Here is a 20619-nt window from a genome sequence, read left to right on the forward strand (position 1 = left end):
GCAAGTCACGAAATAGTCACACGGCTTCCGCAGGGTTAGACGCTCAAAACGTCACCCTCTTAACCTGTCCTTAATCCCTCCGCCAAGCTGTAGAGCTGAGGCTCACCCATTCAGCACTTTCCAATGTCTTCATCACGCCAATCTAATTCGCGATCCTTTCAAGCCTCTCAATCGTTTTTTCCATCCGGGTCAAGTTCGAAACCCTTCCTGAATATGTTGAATCCAATGAGTAGAGGAGCGTACCAAGGCTACACTCAGGCGAATCAGTCTTTGCTAGAAGAGGAGGAGGAGGAAAGGATACAGTTAGAGAGCGACGCGGAAGGAGACGTAGAAGCAGGGGCGCCGTTGGCAAATTTGTCCAAATCGCAGAGCAAGAGGCGAATATCATGGGATACACATCCAAACGTTCGGGGGAGAACCGGGATGATGACTCTTCAGACGGAGAAGTACCACAGAGCTTCATGATTGAGGCAACGTCGAAGAGACCGAGAAAGCCGCCGACATCGTCTTTGAAAGGTAAAGAACCTGCCCGAAGACGTCAACAACCTCTACATTCAGCTCCAAGTGGGAGAAAGATACCACCTTTGCTACCTACCCATACAGTCTCAATACCTCTAAGGCCTTCAGAGGTCGATGAAGGGCTCACTCCTCCGGGTGACACATTCAGCGAAGCTTCCGAACGTGAACGTCCAAAGCAGATGCGCGGGCTGGACGCTTATGAACGTGCATTATGGAATTGGGTGAATGTGTACAACTTAGATGCGTTCCTGCAAGAAGTGTATCTCTACTACGAAGGGAAAGGAATATATAGTATAGCTTTATCTAGAGGACTTAATCTTTTGTGAGTCTCATACCTCCGTTTCTGTGTGGTGTGATACTAATTCTTTGCAGGACAGTCGGCTTCGTCATTAGCTTCTCCACGTTTCTTATTGGTTGCATAGATTATTCGAGAATTCATCCAGACAAGCAGATGAGATTATCAGAAGCAATAGTGGATCGTTGCGTTTCGAAGTAAGTCATCCATATCCTTTGCTGTGGGCCTCTGCCTTAATCTGTCTTAGATTCTCTGGATTCCCCCTGCTATTCTTCATCCTCTTTACTGTCTTCTATGTCTGGCAGGTTGCCACCTTTGTCCTAGGCATTATGCGTCTCGTCGACATGTACAACTTCTATACCCATCTTCTCAAGATTCCAGACGTAAGGCCTAGTATCAGTTTCCCTGAATACTGTACAAACTTATTTCGTTCTCAGGCAGACATCCAGACAATATCCTGGTCCGAAATCGTCCGTCGGATAGGTATGATTCGTGAAGAGAATCCGCTTACCGCCATCTCTTCCAATCGTGTTAGCAGTAATGATACGACCACTGCCAAGCTTGACGCGCACGATATTGCGAACAGAATCATGCGACAAGAAAACTACCTCATCGCGTTGTTCAACAAAGACCTACTAGATCTGCGAGTGCCTCTGCCAACGGTGCTCAAGAGATTTATTTCTCAAGATCAAAGCAAGAGCAGAGGCAAGATGCTCACTCAAGCGTTGGAGTGGAATCTTCGGTTCTGTCTTATGGAGTATCTATTTGACAAACATGGAAGGGTGCGAAAACTTTTCTTGAAATCGAAGAATCGCGCGGCCCTTATCGAGGGGTTAGTCGCGATCATGCACAAGTTCAGACATATATCTTACATTTTGGCAGACTACGACGACGATTCGTTTTCATGGGCATCTTGAACGCGATATTTGCCCCCTTTATCGTCCTGTATCTTCTTATGTATTCATTCTTCCGATATTTTGAAGTAAGCACCGTAGTCTTCGAATGTTTTGATGACTGATTGAACACAACAGGAATACCACAAAGACCCTTCTACGATTGGTGGCCGACGGTACACGTCATACGCTCAGTGGAAATTCCGAGAGTTCAATGAACTTCCGCACTTGTTCATTCGTCGACTAGATGAGAGCTACCCATTGGCGAACATCTACATTGGACAGTTCCCAAACGAAAAGATGACTATAATTATGCGGTATGTGTGTTTACTCGTTACGCATGCCTCTCTACGACTAACTTCGCGATTGACTGCAGATTTGTAGCTTTCATCGCAGGATCCTTTGCCGCTGTTCTCTTTCTCGCCACAGTGTTAGACCCCGACGTTTTTGTGCATCTCGAAATAACGCCTCATCGCACTGTGGTCTTCTACCTTGCCTTGTTTGGATCTGTGCTCGCGGTCGCAAGGGGTATGATCCCAGAAGACAACCGGGTGTTCGATCCAGAGATGCTTATGACGGAGGTGATCAACTACACTCACTACATGCCAGATGAGTGGAAGGCACAGTTGCATAGTAAGAAGGTATCCGGATCCATCTAGATGTTTTCAGCTCATGGCTGATTCAATATGCACCTAGGTCCATCAAGACTTCGGAGAACTTTTCGCGATGAAGATCATGATCTTCGTTGAAGAGGTCCTCTCTGTAGTACTCACACCTTTCGTTTTATGGTTTTCCTTACCCAACTGTGCACCTGCCATCATCGATTTTTTCCGTGAATTTTCTGTGCATGTCGATGGACGTGGTTATGTTTGTAGCTTTGCTGAATTCAACTTTGAACGACATGGCAATGTCAAGGTACGGATTTGGTCTTCGCTGGTCGTTGGTTGTAATGTTCTTTGACTGACACTGTCTTCTTTCCCAGTTTGGTGCCCCGGGCCAGATCGAGGATCAACGAATGCTATCTAACGAAGGGAAGATGGAGAAGAGTTTCCTCAATTTCAAGGTCCAAGCCTAATCCATCTGAAAGTTCTGAATCCTGACCTCCCGTCTTGTAGGCTGCCAATCCCGAATGGACACCAGACCCTTCAGGTTCCCTCTACCTCAGCCGCATACACGATTTCACTGCTGCACATCCTACGGTCAACTCACTGCTCCGCCGACGACAGATGGAAAGCTCCGGAATATCACCGTTTACTGCACACCCTGTGAATCCCCCCTCTCCGATACCTGCACGGAAGACTGAAGTTTCCCTGGCGGACAGAGCACAAGAATACGACCGCGCTCTTCTCCAAAGCCAGCATGCTGCACGAAGACGAGGGGTAGGTGGTGGTAGCATCATGGGAATGTCGGTATTGAACCCGCGTGCGGGACCTTCTGCGTCATCGATATTTGGGCCCAGTGTGATGGCGGGTGCGCAGACTGCTGTCCTGGGTGACTCACAAGGGAGTGTGATGCCAGAACCAGCACCAACAAGACCGTCAATCGACGCGGAAGTAGAAGAGTCGCGGATTGGAGCTATACCTGATGAGGAGGTTGGTCCGGATGGAGAGGTTGGAAGTAGATTGGGTGGATCATATGTCGACGGCGCAAGACGGCCTTCGAGGCCTGTGTACGAGGAAGAGGATGAAGATAGCCTCGAGGATGGAGGTGTGTTGGGGCTCCTGGCGCAGATCTATGGGAGGAGGGATGGACCGAAGCTGGGATGAGACGTATGTAGCTCATTCACTTCGGCTGTTTGTGTCGTCTACGTACAACGTTGTAAGTGCTTGCTGGTTGGTCTGCAAGGTGTGTTTGGAAAGGATCAGGGCCGGGAGTGTAACGATCTTTAGGTTGATGTTGTAAACAGAGATCTAAACCTGACTATAGGGATTATCCAGGGATTATCATTCTAAGGAGATCAAACCGTAGCCCGGCATGTGGCGTGACATAATAGGAACTAATAGTAGCCTCCAAATTTGTTATCCCTTTACTTTGCATACTGCAGTTTTTCACTTTTGGAATTTATCTTGCTCTGTTCCTCTCTGTATATACACCCGTTCCCAGAATCTGATCGAGCGTTATCTACGCTCACCTCTGCACCTGTTATCTTGGAGTCAGCATGCCCCGCAAAGAGAACCCAGGCCCCCTCTCCGCTCAACAACAACAAGACCTGGTTTCAGAGGGCATCGATAACTTTGAGCTCCCGAAGAGCTTAGTTACGAAGATCGCAAAAAGTGCTGTGAGTACTGACGCGTCGACGCGTTGGTGCTAATCGTGTTACACTACATGGAATTTTGGGTGATTGGGATGTCGGATGTACTGGCCACTGGAGCACGTAGAACCTATTCTCAACTTGCGGATATCAACGTTCCTCTATCTTCTGCCCGCCTGGAATCTTGTCATACTCATAGACTGACTCTGGTCATCTTGAAATCTCCAGGTTCCGGATAACACGAAACTACAAAAGGAAGCCATACTATCGTTGGTTAAGGGCTCAACGGTGTTTATCAATTATCTAGGTGTGTCCTCTTCTTTGAACGTAGGCTTAGCTCTTCTCAACTCTCTCTTCAGCTGCAACGCAAGTCTCTGTTTTCCTATGACCCCTCTACGTTCCAAACATCTCTGAAATGCACGTCTGAATTCTCCAGTGCACACGAGGTCGCTCAATCAAAACAACACAAGTCTATCTCGGCTTCGGATGTCCTCAAGGCACTAGAAATGATTGAGTTGGGGGATCTAGTGGAACCATTGAGCGCGGAGCTGCAGGGTATGTCGCGTCGACGTCTTTGCCATCGATACTGATGTCCTTTCATGTTCGCTTATCACAATTCGTCCATTCCGTGTATTCCAATAACACCTTACCGCCTTCGTCGAATATAAAACTCATCCCGGGTCTATCCTTCGTTATTTTCGAAAACCCGAACTCGCTTCGCCAAAATATTACATCCTACGTATACAGTATACCGCGACCAAGTCAAACCTGACAAGAGTGGTCGAGGCTCAACTGCTAGTGCCAGTGTGAACGGTGTCACACCCGCCTCTGCTTCCACTAACACCAAAACCAAAGGAAAAGAAAAAGCTTCCACCTCTGCTTCTGCCGTTGGCGCCGGCGTCGCTCCAATAGTTCCGACTATTGGCGGTACAGAAACCCTTCCTCCACCGTTCACCTCTGCGCCGCTTGTCCATCGTGGAGAACACGTTGGTAACGTTGTTGCTCCAGGGGACCATGATTCGATCTCTGCAGCGATCAACCCTAATGCAAAAGCTGCAGAGGAGGAGGATCATAGAATGGATGTTGATGAAGAACATCAGGATGTAGGCGCTATTGAACAAGGAGATGCCGAGATGGGTGATGTGGCGGATGAACACGGGGATCAAGCAGACGGTAGTGATCCTGGAGATGAAGTACAAGAGGAAGAAGAAGAGGAGGAAGAGGCACTACAGGATATGGTGGCAGTTGAAGAGGAAGAAATCCGTGAGGATGCGAAAGGTGTAGAACAGAGGGGGGCTGCTTCAGAGCATAAGAAATAGGCACTCAACACGGGCTCAACAAAGGGGTATCAGGATAGGTTGTAAGTAATATCATTTTCATCTTCCTCTCGGTACTATCTCTGAACTGTACTACAGAGGTCGAATCAGTCGACTTAAAAATATTATTTCCGTCATGAAGAGTGAATGCGTCGTTGGGGAAAGCACAAACTACATTGTACCGGGACCTTATTCTTGGTGCTTTCGACTATCTTCGCCCTCAAGGAAACATTATCCTTGAGCTAGACGTTAATAGCTTAAAAAAGGCATTAAATTCGTCTCTTGATGCCTCACGAGAACTAGGTCAAAGAAAGAGAATAATATTCTATCTCATGCTTGAGCTTAATTAGCATGCATTCGCATCTGTGCATCCTTTGTCCTGCTCTCGGGTACTTCAACTACTTAGTGACTACCGAGACGCTGCTTTTTGCCAACCCAACGCACTGCTGTGCTGATCCTTTGTTCCTTTCTGAAGTTATCGACAAAAGATGTTTTGGTGTAACTGTAGTTCGACTGATAGCTCACCGATTTTACTTGTTTGTGCTCGATCCTCCTCTTTATCGAACGTTTGCCTACGTTTGCTTTGCAGGTTGAGGGAAGGGGTTTCCTCGATGTTGAGGCTCGCTGTGGTGATCATCTGGAACAAAAACCAGCTTCAAGGGAATACATAACTTGACCACGTTTCCTATACAGAATTTCTTAAATTCACCATTAAGTATACGTGCGAACTATGTAGTAGACCCGTGTTGTGACACAACGTAGGGTAGGTCGAATTTCCCATTCAAAAACATGACAAGAATACAATAGTTGTCGACGACGCCAGCAGGATTCGAACCTGCGCCCTCAAAGAGGAACAGATGAAGCGACACCACTTGTCCACAGTTCTAATCTGTCGCCGTAACCACTTGGCTATAGCGCCGATACACTTATGTGTATCTCAAAATAAATAAACAAGAGTAATTATAACACGTATGACAATTATTACCTTACAATGTACCATTTATGAACTCTTTTCGTCAACCTCTTTGAAGATACATACTGTATTTAATCGCACAGGGAATTTGACAAGGCGTAACTTGAAGGAGAACTTGGAGAAGGTCGGACATACGGGATAACCCAACCGAATAATGCATTTTCTATACCTATCCTTCTCTCTTCTAATCATCCTTGTTCACGCCTACCAACCCCACAACCGTCTTGGAGAACGTTCCTTTCCATACCAATACTCCACCGCAGAAATTAAAGCACTCATCTCCTCCTTGGACCCAATATCCTCTACCCAAAAGCACCTGGAACGAATACTAATTCCAAGAGTATCTGATACTACCAACAATGTTCTCGTGCGAGAGTATATCATCAAGATATTGCAGGATGGATTTAATGGTGGTAAAGGATGGCATGTCGAAGAGGACGAGTTTGAGGGAGATACACCGTTCGGGAAGAAGAAGTTTGTGAATATCGTGGCAACGAAGGATCCTAGGGCATCGAGGTGTGTCTTTGCGATGCATTAGTACAGTACTTCTTTACTTCTTTACTGTGTCTTTATAGGCGACTGATACTCGCTGCACACTTTGACTCCAAATACTTTGCACCGCCAAATGACCAGTTCGTTGGGGCGATAGATAGCGCGTTCCCATGTGCAGTGCTGTTGGATTTAGCTGAGAGCCTGGATGGAATGTTGGGTGAGCTTGTGTGCTTCCGGCTGAGTTGCCTCTTTACCTATTTGCTGGCTTTCCAATCAGAAAGTCGGATATCTCAATTAGAACATGACGACCTTCCTGTGGATGAAGATGAAGACCTTGCAGATACTACCCTACAGCTCGTATTCTTCGATGGAGAAGAAGCTTTTGTTAGCTGGACAGATACAGACTCAATATATGGTGCACGGTAAGTTTATAACCCACCTTCCGCGATGGAATAACTTGACTCGTTTCGGGTTCCCAAGGAAGCCCCAAACGTAGCAAAGACGCGTAGTTCTGTATTTTCTCCGTTCTAGAACTCTTTTACTCGTTATTCATTACTCATGTTCACATAGACACCTTGCAGAGACATGGGAATCCGCCTATGTCTCCTACAGCTCACCTTCGGTCGTGACCTCCATGTCTTCTCGTTCTTCGAATTCATCCTCAACTACGAATGACGACGCTATGCTAGGTTTTATTGGCCCTCGTCGTCTAATGCCACCTACTTCACTATCACTCCTTTCCACTATCGAACATCTAATCTTGCTCGATCTATTGGGTTCAAAACCTCCGAGTGAGGGTAGGCCGATGATCAAGAATTACTTCAAGGTCAGTGAGTGTCCGCTTATTCCTTTTTGCCTCCCCCATTTTATTGTACCTATCTATGTCCTCATACATCAAACCCCATCTTAAATGTAAAGCTAAACCTCACGCTCATCAGGACACCGCATGGCTATACTCCGCCCTCTCTTCAACCGAAGCCCGCATAGCCGCCCTCGACGCCTTCGTCGATCCATCATTGCCTGAATCTTCCGATGAATCGGCACACATGTCCAAAGACTCATTTGTCTCGTATTTCCACCCTCTGCCTGCGAAAGCGTCCCAGATGGTGAATATAGGGTACATGGGCGACGACCATGTACCATTCTTGAGGAGAGGCATCCCAGTGTTGCATTTGATTCCTGAACCGTTTCCGAGAGGTGAGTGGCCTGTGATTAGATTCGGGGAGAGTAGTCTTCTTTCTGTTTCCTCGCTCTTGATTCTTTCTTTATTCCCCTCGTTTGCCCTATTCACGTTATTTTTCCTCCGTTACTTCTCTCTTCGAGCCTCCTTTGTTTTCAGCGTCGTCTTACATCCCTTGTTCTAATATCTATACTACTAGTATGGCATACCCTAGCAGATGACGCCACCGCACTGGACAAAGCATCAATGCGGAGATGGGTCGTATTGATGAGGATCTTCGTTGGCGAGTATCTTGGATTACGACCGCCTCTTTCGACATCGAGAGAAGAGAGGTCACGAGAGGAAGTTACTGGGGAAGAAGACGAGGCGACGCTGGGATCGAGGGACGAGTTGGTGAGTCACGTCCATGTACTTACTTTTCTCTTCGTGATGACATGCTAATGAATCAGGACTAGTAGATGATAAATTATGAGTCTACATAGTAGACACAGAGAGTCGACATACGCAAGGGAATCAATAGAGATGTAATCGAATTCGCGGCATGTTTGAATGCAGGTTTCCCAAATGCGAAGCATACATAAAGAATTCATCTGAAGCTAGTATGGATGTTCCTTTGCATGTTAAGATAGCTACAAGTCTCTTACAAGGCGGGCAGCTCTGTAGCTCTTGCTGCTTGACGTAGTGTAAAATAACTTCCTGAGAATTATTCCTCGCATGGGACGAACGTTGGTCTCGAACCATTGTTAGGCCAATATCGCTACTAATATCACTGCATGCAAATTCTGATAAGTTCACGTGACTTACCTAGAACTTATCTGAAACAAGCGTGAAATTACAAGCATATAAGATGCCGAACTTATTCAATAACTGATCAATGACTTATCCAATACCGCAATTTACTTTGTCCTCAATAAAAGGTGCTAAGATATGCGAAACTTATATGATATATATGGACAAAAATTTCCGGATAAGGATTGAATAAGATCAGGGAACTTATGTAATACAGATAAGATAATAATTTGGACCTGAATTTGACAATAATCAGATAAGTGATAAGAAAGAAATGGAACTTGTGCAGAACTTATTTGATATAGATATGAGACAAATATGGAACAATAAGGGAACACCTTAGAAACTTATCTGATCATGTCACATGAAAGAACACAAGGTGCAGAAGGGTGCAGAAGGAATCCGCAAGCTTATTTGAACTGGTGTGGTGCAGAGCGGTGCAGGAGGGTGCAGAGGGGTGCAGATGGAATCCGAGAGCTTATTTGGACTTGTATGGTGCAGAGCGGTGCAGAAGGGTGCAGAAGGAATCCGCAAGCTTATTTGAACTGGTATAGTGCAGAGCGGTGCAGAGAGGTGCAGGAGGAACCCGCAAGCTTATTTGGACTTGTATGGTTCAGAGGGGTGCAGAAGGGTGCAGAAGGAATCTGCAAGCTTATCTGGACCTGTATGGTGCAGAGCGGTGCAGAGAGGTGCAGAAGGGTGCAGAAGGAATCCGCAAGCTTATTTGAACTTGTATAGTGCAGAGCGGTGCAGAGAGGTGCAGAAGGGTGCAGAAGGAATCCGCAAGCTTATTTGGACTTGTATGGTGCAGAGCGGTGCAGAGAGGTGCAGAAGGGTGCGGAAGGAATCCGCAAGCTTATTTGAACTGGTATGGTGCAGAGCGGTGCAGGAGGGTGCAGAGGGGTGCAGAAGGAATCCGAGAGCTTATTTGGACTTGTATGGTGCAGAGCGGTGCAGAAGGGTGCAGAAGGAATCCGCAAGCTTATTTGGACTTGTATGGTGCAGAGCGGTGCAGAGAGGTGCAGAAGGGTGCAGAAGGAACCCGCAAGCTTATTTGAACTGGTATGGTGCAGAGCGGTGCAGGAGGGTGCAGAGGGGTGCAGAAGGAATCCCAGAGCTTATTTGGACTTGTATGGTGCAGAGCAGTGCAGAAGGGTGCAGAAGGAATTCAAGAGGTTATTTGGACCTGTATGGTGCAGAGCAGTGCAGAAGGGTGCACAGAAAATCTGTCAACATATTTGTTGTGTATACCTGCCCAGATTCACGATGTTGAGTTTCCTTGATCTCATCACTACTTTTACATTACAGCACTTTGCATAATTCTTTGGGTTCTTGGATTTTGCATGATATATTTTCACTGAAAAATAATTCCAAAAATAGCTTTTAAAATCCCGCTGGCCCCGGCGGTCCTCAAGGAGAAACCTCTCCAGCCTGGGCCCAAAAATGCATTTGACAAATAAGCGGCGATAAATACGGTACCAAATCCATACAACCAAACCTTTTCGCAAAGCACTATGTGAGACAATTTTGCTACTGCTCTAATCTACAGGTCATGTCACTGATCTGAATGTTCCTCACCTCTTGATTCTGCTCAGCATTCATTGATTGAACAAGCTCGCTTAGGATACTATGCAGAAAAAACGCACCGTCCTATTTTATGGGAAGTTTCTACAGGGAGCTATGTATGTATATCACTGGGGACTTGAGATCAAAGGTCAAATATCATTCGACGATGGAGTGTGTCTCGTTTATTGCGCATATTTATGAACATCAAGTGATAAATACATTATACAACCATCCTACTCAACAATACGAGCTGAAGTACTTCTCCAATTCCCAAACTTCGAAGACACCTTTCACTGAAGTTTCACAAATTTCAAAACCGTTGCCAGTGACCAGTGAACAGACAGCAATTGATCAAAGTCTGCCTCAGTCTGAGGTTTCTGTCCCAGATTAATATTCTGAAGTGAACCACGAGCAGCACCTGTCGCGCTATCTACATCCACCACACCCATCCATGAAGCAGACAAAATTGGAATGAGAGATTGATGAACTAGGCCACGATCTATTTCATTCCATGACGGGGGGCGAGAAGACGATGCAGACAAGGAGATTGCAATACCGTTGTGTGCTTGGAAGTTGAGACCTGATACGGATGGCATGGTGCTAGCTTGATTCCTGTCACGATCTCTGTCTCTTTCACTTTCTCGTTCATCTAGGAGCCTCTGTCCAGATCCAGAAGAAGGTCGGCCACCGTTCATTCTTCTACCATCGCGTTGTTGTTCATGATATTCCAGAAGCGAATCATCTGGGATACGGTTAGAAGACAAGATGTTGAGTGTCCGACGGGGGTTGATTTAGAAGAGGTGAGGTTAATGACTCCCGTTGGAGGATGGCGATGAACGATTGTACGTGGATGCCTATTCCCATTCTCCCGTTCTCACTCTGAAAGCATCTCCCCTCTTCTCATTCGCGGGCTGAGTGACGGACCACGGACGACAGTAAGAGAAGTATTGTTACCTACGGAAGAAGGACCATGATGGTGGACGATGTGATGGTGATGCGGACGGACGTGATGGTGATGATGCGGAGCTTCTGATAGGATATGAATGTATATGGCAGGGAGCATTGAGAGCACCAGCTGATTGCGGTCGAGCATGCTGCTGTTCTTGCTGATCACAGTCGATGTTGGTGAACAATATGTTGGTCTCTCTCCCTGTCCCGGTCCCTATCACGTTCACGGTCTGTATCTTGACCCCTGATATCTCCGGCATCTGTGTGCTCCGTTCTCTCTAGTTCGCGCTCATGTTCTTCTGCTTCCCACCGATGACCAGTCCCAAACCCACCCATGCCCATACCTGGACCCATGCCTTGCCCATTGCCTTTGATACTATTTAGTCCGATGCCAACACTGGGTCCGATGGGTGATATTGATCTTTTCCATGGACTCAATGCAGGAGGGGGGCCTCCGCCTCCGATTCCAGGCCCAGGACGGCCAAAATGGGTTGAGGAAGGAACTTGTCTACCGTGAATGCCATGAACAGAAGAAGATGCGGAAGAAGGAACAACGACATCCCCGTCCCGCTGATGCTCAGATTCAGGGAAAGCGCCATTAGTGGTGGTAGAAGGATCAGAGAATAAGTGTTGAGATTGACCATTGTGAAAAGAAGATCGTCCGCCACTTCCTCCGCTTCCGCTCGGCACAGAATGGATTTCCCTCTCCCTATCTACTCCGCCACCAGCCGACCCCGACCTCAGCCCTGCAGTAGATCCCGACCGGGGACCCACCCCTCCCATAGATTTGCTGGGACCAAACGAAGGGAGAAGCGACTCACTACCACCTCCACTTCCCATCGGGGGCGGCGGAAGACCACCCACAACGAATGAAGGTTCGTGCACATGACCCATCCCCACAGTGGACTGGGAAGATAAAGAACCGGACAATGTCCCGGGGCCTGAGACCATCCGCCTGGCTAGTCCGGGGCCATGGTTTAAGGAGGACGATCCTCGACCTAATCGCTCTCGAATGGGATTAGACCCATTATGAGTTCCCGCTCCCGGCGTGTAGACATGTCCAAGACCAACAGGAGGACCGTGAACCCCTTGCTCGTAGATCGGCAGGTTAATATTCATATCCATGTTCAGGCCATTGTTGCCAACGCTCAGGTTCATTCCCATTCCCATTGTATTCGTCTGTGTGGAACCTGGCCGTGATCTCCTAGCTCCTGTCATACTAAGCAAGTTCTCTAGATCCCCCTGCGATTCCGATGAGGAAAGAGTTGAAAGCTCAGGATATGCTACAGTCAACCCGGGGGGTAGCGTGTGTGTTGATTCCATGCAAGATTCCATGAAAGTGGTTTTGTTGGATCTGCGACTTGCTGCTTTGGGTTTTGCGCAGCGATTTATGCCAATGATTGCGTATGATTCGATCAGAGTTGGCGAAGGGGAACGAGTAAACGATCTGGCAAAGGGTAGGCGCGGGCGGAAGGAAGTCGAAAAAGTGAGGAAAAGGTATTCCACGAGCTGCATTGCAGTTATCAATATTCAATGAAAAGATGAGAAGATGTAAACAATGGCATTCACCGGTTTGAGGCCTATCAACAGCCCTTCGTTCTCGTTCCAATTTTCGGCGTTTACGATGATTTTCTGCAAGCATATCTGTTTGTAGTTCGTCTCTTTGATGCTGTAAGGGGATGAGTAACAGTGAAAAATGTAGAAGAGGCATGTATACCTTCCGCGAACTCCAAGTCGCGTCTTCATCAATCTTCCTGCGTTTGGTTATGTTTGCTATTTCAAATGTACACTTGCGTTCCGATAGTTCTAAACGCTTGTTTTTACGTGACAAAAGCTCGCTTTGTATGAAGATTAGTTCCGGATGTTCACCTAAAGTATGTGGTATGTGAGATCTCAAGATTGAGACAGAAAGTAATTGCATACCACTTGCTACCAAGGATTCCTCCCAAGCTAATTCTTCCATCTTCTCTATATACAGTTTCTCTCTTAGCAAAGCAAACTTGAGCTCAACGATGGCAAGCATGTCAAGAGCTTCAACTCGATAGACAGGTTGAAGATCGAATTCCTCCTCTTCATCCTCAAGGTTTATTTCTGAACGATCGTCATCGTCAATATCCTTCTCCACATCCTCTTTATCCGAGACTTCTTTTTCTTCATTGTCTTTGTCTTCATCGTCTTTATCATCATCTTCCTGAACCTCGTCTACCTCCAACTCGTCCGCATCATCTTTCTCATCTTCACCCTCGCCCTCATCATCATCATCTTCCTTTTCGTCTTCGCCGTCAGAGACATCAAAGGGAGCATCGACATCCGGCTCGACGTCAACTTCGACATCAGGTTCAGGTTCCGCATCGGATTTATCTGAAGGGTCAGGGTCGGGGTCTAACATGACCTTGCTTACATCTGCGAAGGATGTGCCCTCTTCTGGCTCTAAGGTCTCGTCCTTGAAGGCGGCCACCTTGGTAAGTTTGGATTTGAAGTTCCGCGCGGTAGTATCATCAACGTTAACCTCAATATCCATAGCGTCCTCTTTGCTGGGAGGAATCTCGATATTGACGCCGAGTGTGCCCACTTCGTCGATGCCCGAAGCGGGAGGCCTGTCAGCCTCTAGAGGAACAGCAACCCTCATACCTCAAGTACGAGCACGCCCTCGACCTCGCCCTCGACCACCACGAGAAGCCTTTGCCTTCGAATTCGTCGCTGGAGCAGTAGTGGTTGATGGTGTAATCGGAGATTTATCAGATACAGTGGTGTTAGGAGGGAATGAAGAGGGTGGGGTATCGACAGAGTAACACCGTAATTTAGCAGTGAGGATGGACTTAGGCTGCTCGTCAGGTTCTATCTCATTTTCTTCGATGTCTGTATTGTCATCTTCGTCTGTCTGTTCCGCCCGAATGAGACGTGGGGACGGAGAATACAGACGTAGTCGGAGAGTCAGGGAATACGTGTTCGTGGTCGTGGTCGGAAGAAGCAGAGTGCTGTGGCGGTATGGGCAAAAGGGAAAACGGTAAAGGTGGAACCGGAGGCAGCGACGATGAGGAGGAGTTTGACACGAGCCTGGATAACGCGGCTCTACGTGACCTCGCAGTAACAGTTTTATCATCTTCATCTTTGTCTGACCCGTGGAAGTTGAAGTCTGCTTCATCATCATCGTCAGAGTCCTCTTCTTCATTGAAAGAATGTTGGTGAACAGGATGTTGTGGGTGTCGATTCCGCATCGACCGTGCAGGCGAATCACCGAGTTGTAATTCATCGTCCCAGTTCTCTGTAGTGGTAGTTTTCCTCGTAGTTGTCGTAGTCGTAGAGCTCTTCCTTCTCTCGTTCCCATCTTTCCTCTTCTTTCCCGTAGGAGACCCAGGCGACCCAAGGGAATAAGGAGACCGAGGAGGAGAATCAACCCGATCTTCGAAATCTTCATCCCAATTCTCCGTTGTTGTTGTTTTCTCTGTTTCCCGAAGTGAACCAGAGCCAGAGCTCACGAGACGTCGTGTGGGTGTCAATGGACCTGCTTCAGTCCATTCAATCCATGTCCTGGTTTGCTGCTGGTGCTGTTGGTTCGAGTAGCTATGCGCAGAATTCCTCGAATGTACAGGTGTAGGCGCAGGGGTTTCTAAATCCCAATCTTCCGCTTCCATTGTCACTTGTGAGCTCGTGGTTGACATGGAGATCCGGGGTTTCGATGGAGAAGACGGTGAAGATGGATTACGCGTACGACGAGGATAAGGTGTATGAGGTGAATGAGGTGGACTTTTGTTTTTATTCCTGTTCTTCTTGTTTCGACTACCGTCTGTATTCTGCGTATTCTGTTGACCTTGACCTTGAAACTCGAGATCATCATCCCAATTCTCAGCGGGCTCTACACAGAGTTCAGAGTCCATAAGGAGATCGACCTCGAACCGACGCGTCGATACAAGGAGAAGAGACGTACCCATATTAGACAGTGCCGTAGCCATTGGAAATAACTGTACAAATGTGTTTCTCTTTTATCACAGGCGCTTTTTCATCAGAGATCGTTCTTTTGGGGGGCGTATTTAGTGATACTGGCGTATGCTGGTGTATGTATGTGGCGGTCGGGGCTGGCCGTTCCTGGTGTATCAACGTACAAATGCGTATAGACCATATAAAGCGTGCAGAGCTTCTCCGTTTGGGCGTGTGGCCATGTATATGTGGACCAGGTAATAAACAGCCAGCTCTCTCGTCGAGGTTCGTGTGTCGCGTGAATTCGTTTGTAGATAACGCGTTAACAGGGTCTGCCAATTGCTGAGGAAAGAAGTCGGTGTTAAGATATGAGAGACATTGAATGTATGCAAGGGTTCGGAGTGCAAGGATCGAGATAAATGTGAACAAATAAATAAGTAAGGATCAAGTATACAAACAGATTACGACTTACAGTTCAAGCCAAAGCTGCTTGCATCATGCTCGAGCGCACCAAAAGCCGCTGGTACTCCCAGCTGCTTCCTTTGAGAATGAATTTTTCGAGGTGCCTGTGCCCACCTTGCCAAAAGAGAGGTTAGCAAGTAAATTGGTTCGAGAAAATACGTACAAGAAGGACAAAATGCTCCGGGTCGGTCTGTGCATTCCATCTCTAGTAGAAGATGCCCTAGCGTCTCTAGAAGCAGATGATTTACAGGTAAAGACAAAAGACTAGGACTTGACGAGCGGAATCTCACCCGCCCTTCGTCTATATTGGACTTTGATTGGTGGCATCCAGATACGATGCGCACTTGGACATTGTCGGTCCCACTCCCTTCTCCGTCGCATGAAGTTGTTGGTCATGCCCATCTTCCAAACGTTGCCCAAATCGATGAATGCATAAATCCACCCTCCTCCATCTGCATTCGAAACCCTTCTCAGTTGCCGCTTTCTATACAGTGCATGAAGCTCATGTGATGTCCTCCGACCAGTCATACGGATTTGCTGAGGATCGGCTCCGTAGATGTAACAGTGGATTAATGGAGTTCAGAGCTCAGGTTGATCCACAGATGGTGTGTGTATGCATGGGAAAATATTCTCAATGGATAAATATTCATCGAATCGGAATGATCTCTAAATCCAGTCTCAATCAAGAGTATATACATATCTAACAATCATGTAAGTGACTCGTTAGAAGGAGCAGCATGAACACTGACTTCGATGAAAAACTGGAGGTGCAATTACCTCAATGAATATCATTTCCTAAACCGTAAATGTCAAAGCTAGATATATTAGTCACAAAAAGGGAAATCGCCTGAAAAGGAAATCGCTGACAATCTTAGAAGGACGAAGATGATAGATAAAATCAGGTTGTATGCCATTACATGATAGATGAGTGCAGTAGAAGGAAAATGAGCTTATTGTGATCGAGTATACGACATCAGCATTGAAGAAAATATTTCCCTCTTCTATCTGCAACGAAAGTCCATACCCATGAGGTTTATATTATCGCGAGGATTCCAATACCAATGTATTTGAAAGTGTTTGTAGAATTCAGTGGAAGTGATAGCCGTAGAACGAATGTCCACATTATGCCTGAATTAAGACTGAATATCCACACGAGACCCACTATGGAAAAACTCACCAAGAAATAAGATGGTGGAATAACGCTGCGACTGCTATTTTTTCATGACAATGCGCGCAACAGATGACATCTGAGAAGATACCGAGGGGCTCCTGAATACGAATCCTGGAAGTGTCTTGGCCAAAGCGGTTGATTATGAAGAATATTTCTTCTCCAATCCTCTGATTGTACATTAGCTGTAGCAGATAGAAAAGCATGAGCAATGAATGAAATCTCCAGGATACTCCACTCACTGCTGCAGGCCATGTCATAAACAACCGTCCAGGGAAAGCGTCCTCTTGGGGACCTGAACATTCAATGACTGGGTGTGCCCGTGTCAGGTCACCAGTTGTCGCTGTAGATGGGTCCAAGCCGGTACCGATCAGGATTGTTTCCGCGAATCGTGAACTTTCCCTGTTGAAGAAAAGTGAACGCGATGACCAAGAGCCATCCTGTTCTGTATCGTAATGCTCGTTGAGAATTCGCATCCTGTGGTGGCCAACATCGTCGATTATGCGATTGTTGTGGCAACACGGATGATAGAACACCTGCGAGCTCGACATCAGCACGTTACATCTCGCACATCCGAAGATTGTGACGGCTAAATCAAGATCTGAGAGGGTCGCGCTAGGTCGAACATTTCGAAGAATTTGGAGGATTTCCTGGATTTTTGAGGGTCTCCATTCACCAGCGATCCGAGGAAGGTGTTCCATAAGTCTCGACCTCACGAATTCAGGCGTTAGTTCCTCCTCCGTCGCTGTGTCCCAAACCATTGCCTTGAAGACTGGATCAAAGAGAATTTCGCCCACTCCAGGATAAGGCTCTCGCAGATCCCGATGAGACAGGATATCGGTATACTCTTGCTTGAGGTAAAGGTAGCGTTTTCGACAGCTTTCATTGTGCTCTCGCTCTAAGCGTTTCTCTTTGTGCTCAGATAATAATCCGACTAGTTCAGATTCCATATGAGCCCAACCTTGAATGACGATGTGTTAGACCCACACGCTAGAGCTGAAACCAAGAAGTGGACATACCGCGGTCGGTCAATACTTTTGCTTGTTTGACAGAGTGAAGGTTTAGAAGATCATCGGATATGTTAAAATTAGATTCCCCAAGGAGGATCATGTCGGCGTCTCGGCGCAAGCCGATGAGTTCCAGGCGAGTGAGAATCCTGATGGAACAATAGTTGTAGATGAATACAAGTTAATAAGCAGCAGAACACTTACGCTTGCAGCCTCTGGTTGCGAATATCGTTCAATTGTCTAGATCGTTGCTCTAGATGATTCAGGTGCCATGCTTCACAAGAACGAGCATGCTAGAGGAGTTGCTTGTAAGTGGCACATATGTTCAGGAACAATAAAGCATTACATTATCTATTGCTCGACGTTCTCGAAATTTCTGCTTGATCCATGCACGACGATCTTCTTCGGATTTGAGAGCCACATACTGGGCTTTTAGTTTCAACGCTGCCTCGTAATCAATGATCGTAGTATCACGGTCCTTTACTGGAAATAGTGTAAATTGCGGAAGATCTTCGTGAAATTGAATTAGACTAACCTTTAATCTTCTCTTGAGACAAAATTTGAAGCGAAGTGAACGGATAGAGTTCGTGTGACAAAATATGCCAGTTGTATATGGTGAAGCTATCAAATATATGTCAGGCCAACATTGACGATTCGCAATGAGAACACGCCACACGTTTTTTCACAGTTTCGGCAACTTCTGAGTCGAAACCTCCACAAAACAGTATCGCATTTCCGTGGCTTGTTACAGACCTGCAGAGCTTTACTGGTTGGGATAATATCTAGAACAGGAAAGGAACGGTGCATACGTGGCAATAAACATCAAAGACCAAGTGAGCATACTGAGGCTCATTGAGATCCATTGGAAGAGGAGGCAGACCCCCTTCGACATTCTCACGAGCGATGCGCCAGATGTTATTCGACGATTTTGTCATTAGAAGTTTTCGAAGGTGTTTACAGGTGCGACCCAGATGGAGAAGATCGCGGGAATCGAGATAACAGAAGATCTTTGAATTCGGGCATTAGGATACGAAGCCGGAAGAGAGGTAGCACTGTATATGTACCTCGTATAAAAAAATCTTGACAGGAAGGTACTTCCACAACCTTTGTAGGAGGGCGAATACGCCGCGGACTCCCTTGAACCGTTTCGGTACTTTGCGTCGCCGAACTGCCTTTTTCTTGGGTCTTCGTTTGATAGTCTTGGCCCGTTTCTCGGGACGATCGCCACTCTCCTGAACTTCCGATTGCTCGTCGTGTCTTTTACGTTTCCCAGAAATGGTAGAGGTTTTACTAGCGTCGCCGGAGGTACCAATCAAATTCGGTACCATGGTGTGATTATAGCAGTGAGCGGTGAGCAGGCAGAGATATTTGAAAATATGGTGGTGGTGCAGATTTGATAGAACGTAGCTGGAATTAAAAGGCATTCGTGCACGTACGCAATTCCAAGAACAAACAAAGGACCTAAAGGCCTTTGTCCAATATCGCCCCACGTGGTTATCATAGGTGCCAGTGTATTACATCCGAAGCCAGTGTACCGCCACGAGTTCGCATTCGCAATCGTTAAGAGTAGAGGCGATTTAATTTGACTTTAAACCAACATCTACTTCGGAGAAACATAGTTTGATCGCGAACTTCGCTACTGCTAGAGCCCTATCGCCATCGTTCTCGCTGACCCAGTATTAAATCTATTCCCTTCTAGAATCAGGCTATGTCAAATATATACTCAAGACATCGAGCGAAAATCTCACGTTAAATTTAAAACTACCTTAAAGTAACATCCTTGCCCCGCAGCGCAGAACATTCTTTTCGACGATATGACAGATATTGAGTACCTGCAGTCCCAGTCACAACATCTTGGGATGACAGATCCGAAGGACCCTTGATTACACACATGAGGACCTTGTACAATCTCTACTTTGAAGCTTTTCAGATCCAAAGGAGATGAAGCACGAACAGTATAATCTGGAGGCTTGATGGCTCCGGAGCTCTCGTTATAATCAGGACTTCGGGTGAAGGCAGAGCAAACTTTGGGGGTTTTCTAGCGATTTGGGTCAAGATTGAGGAATCCCTCGTATTGGCAAATTGATTCACGTACCTGTAGATGTAGATTTGAAATATACGAGTGCGTTCGTACCTCCACAGCGCAGCTGCATGAAGCTCGAGATTGAGAGTCCTATTCACAATGACAAAAGTCTTCGTGAAGAACCACCAAAGTGGTTCGGAAAGCAAGAAGAGGGAGAAAAGCAGTTCAGATGCGTGTCACGAACTGTGACGAGGACGGAGCGGACCGCCACGGTCCACTTACACCACATGCAAGGATCGATGTAACTCCGAACCCATCGAGCGGACCTTCTGCTTCTGTTCCGCGACTCCTTGTCGTGAAAAGAGGACCGACTTCTGGTCGGTCTCAATGAGCTGCTCCATCTCAAATTCCTGGCGCTACCTTTTGCCTTCATTGTGCGGACTATTACTATATATAAGGCACGAGATCTAGAAATGTCATTATATCTACTTAAATCGATCATATCAACCATTGAAGCGCTTCATAGCTCAAGTCCTGATGACTTTCGTTATCATGAAAGTTGTCAAGGCTGCAACACTCTCCTAGTGATATGTGCGCAGGTGAAGAAGGTGTCGTCAATTCGAATCATCCTCACCATTGCAGTTTTCACAGAGCTCCGATGCTGCGTTCGCAGCCACTATAGCTATGTTACTCATTAATGATGGTCCTCTGCATGCACTCCTTCTCGAATTTTGGAACTGGAACGACACAGGCGTTGTATTGAAACCTTCTTTCACAAACGTGAAAGTAGGTGCGGACGTCTGTAAACCGGCTTCCCTA

At 46.7% G+C, this 20619-nt stretch overlaps 6 protein-coding genes and 1 non-coding gene across 7 annotated transcripts; 3 read left to right on the plus strand and 4 right to left on the minus strand.

Moving 5' to 3' along the window:
* Window positions 1-386: 386 nt before the first annotated feature.
* On the plus strand, window positions 387-3473 carry C8R40DRAFT_1160129 (autophagy protein Apg9-domain-containing protein; the record flags this gene model as incomplete). Its single annotated transcript, XM_046229971.1, has 10 exons — window positions 387-841; window positions 892-1011; window positions 1062-1197; window positions 1252-1646; window positions 1697-1796; window positions 1846-2024; window positions 2084-2348; window positions 2404-2622; window positions 2690-2770; window positions 2823-3473. The coding sequence occupies 10 exons, from the start codon at window positions 387-389 to the stop codon at window positions 3471-3473; spliced, it is 2601 nt and encodes an 866-aa protein (XP_046087351.1).
* Window positions 3474-3669: 196 nt separating this feature from the next.
* On the plus strand, window positions 3670-5479 carry C8R40DRAFT_123702 (histone-fold-containing protein). Its single transcript, XM_046233423.1, has 5 exons — window positions 3670-3985; window positions 4187-4269; window positions 4395-4513; window positions 4706-5318; window positions 5374-5479. Exons 1-4 carry the CDS (start codon window positions 3866-3868, stop codon window positions 5275-5277), a joined length of 894 nt encoding a protein of 297 aa, XP_046087352.1. The 5' UTR covers window positions 3670-3865; the 3' UTR covers window positions 5278-5318; window positions 5374-5479.
* A 609-nt stretch (window positions 5480-6088) lies between these two features.
* Window positions 6089-6193, minus strand: C8R40DRAFT_t104. The gene has a single exon. It is a non-coding gene; the product is annotated as a tRNA-Ser (tRNA).
* Window positions 6194-6267: 74 nt separating this feature from the next.
* On the plus strand, window positions 6268-8714 carry C8R40DRAFT_1249546 (uncharacterized protein). The gene is made up of 7 exons (XM_046233675.1): window positions 6268-6763; window positions 6823-6956; window positions 7017-7161; window positions 7310-7565; window positions 7678-7936; window positions 8119-8312; window positions 8375-8714. Exons 1-7 carry the CDS (start codon window positions 6402-6404, stop codon window positions 8375-8377), a joined length of 1353 nt encoding a protein of 450 aa, XP_046087353.1. The 5' UTR covers window positions 6268-6401; the 3' UTR covers window positions 8378-8714.
* A 4894-nt stretch (window positions 8715-13608) lies between these two features.
* C8R40DRAFT_1099094 (uncharacterized protein) lies at window positions 13609-15460 on the minus strand. Its single transcript, XM_046227843.1, has 2 exons — window positions 15151-15460; window positions 13609-15078 (listed from the first exon to the last, which is right to left on the minus strand). Exons 1-2 carry the CDS (start codon window positions 15173-15175, stop codon window positions 14090-14092), a joined length of 1014 nt encoding a protein of 337 aa, XP_046087354.1. The 5' UTR covers window positions 15176-15460; the 3' UTR covers window positions 13609-14089.
* On the minus strand, window positions 15319-16178 carry C8R40DRAFT_124014 (uncharacterized protein). Its single transcript, XM_046233510.1, has 3 exons — window positions 15893-16178; window positions 15613-15831; window positions 15319-15482 (listed from the first exon to the last, which is right to left on the minus strand). The coding sequence occupies exons 1-3, from the start codon at window positions 16128-16130 to the stop codon at window positions 15463-15465; spliced, it is 477 nt and encodes a 158-aa protein (XP_046087355.1). The 5' UTR covers window positions 16131-16178; the 3' UTR covers window positions 15319-15462.
* Window positions 16179-16531: 353 nt separating this feature from the next.
* Window positions 16532-19343, minus strand: C8R40DRAFT_124111 (uncharacterized protein). The gene is made up of 10 exons (XM_046233535.1): window positions 18842-19343; window positions 18587-18784; window positions 18454-18530; window positions 18313-18398; window positions 18124-18260; window positions 17982-18070; window positions 17790-17926; window positions 17013-17731; window positions 16780-16955; window positions 16532-16730 (listed from the first exon to the last, which is right to left on the minus strand). The coding sequence occupies exons 1-10, from the start codon at window positions 19199-19201 to the stop codon at window positions 16604-16606; spliced, it is 2106 nt and encodes a 701-aa protein (XP_046087356.1). The 5' UTR covers window positions 19202-19343; the 3' UTR covers window positions 16532-16603.
* Between the last annotated feature and the right edge of the window lie 1276 nt (window positions 19344-20619).

This window comes from Lentinula edodes (assembly GCF_021015755.1).
Source record: "Lentinula edodes strain Le(Bin) 0899 ss11 chromosome Unknown C8R40scaffold_13, whole genome shotgun sequence".
Lineage (NCBI taxonomy): Eukaryota > Fungi > Basidiomycota > Agaricomycetes > Agaricales > Omphalotaceae > Lentinula > Lentinula edodes.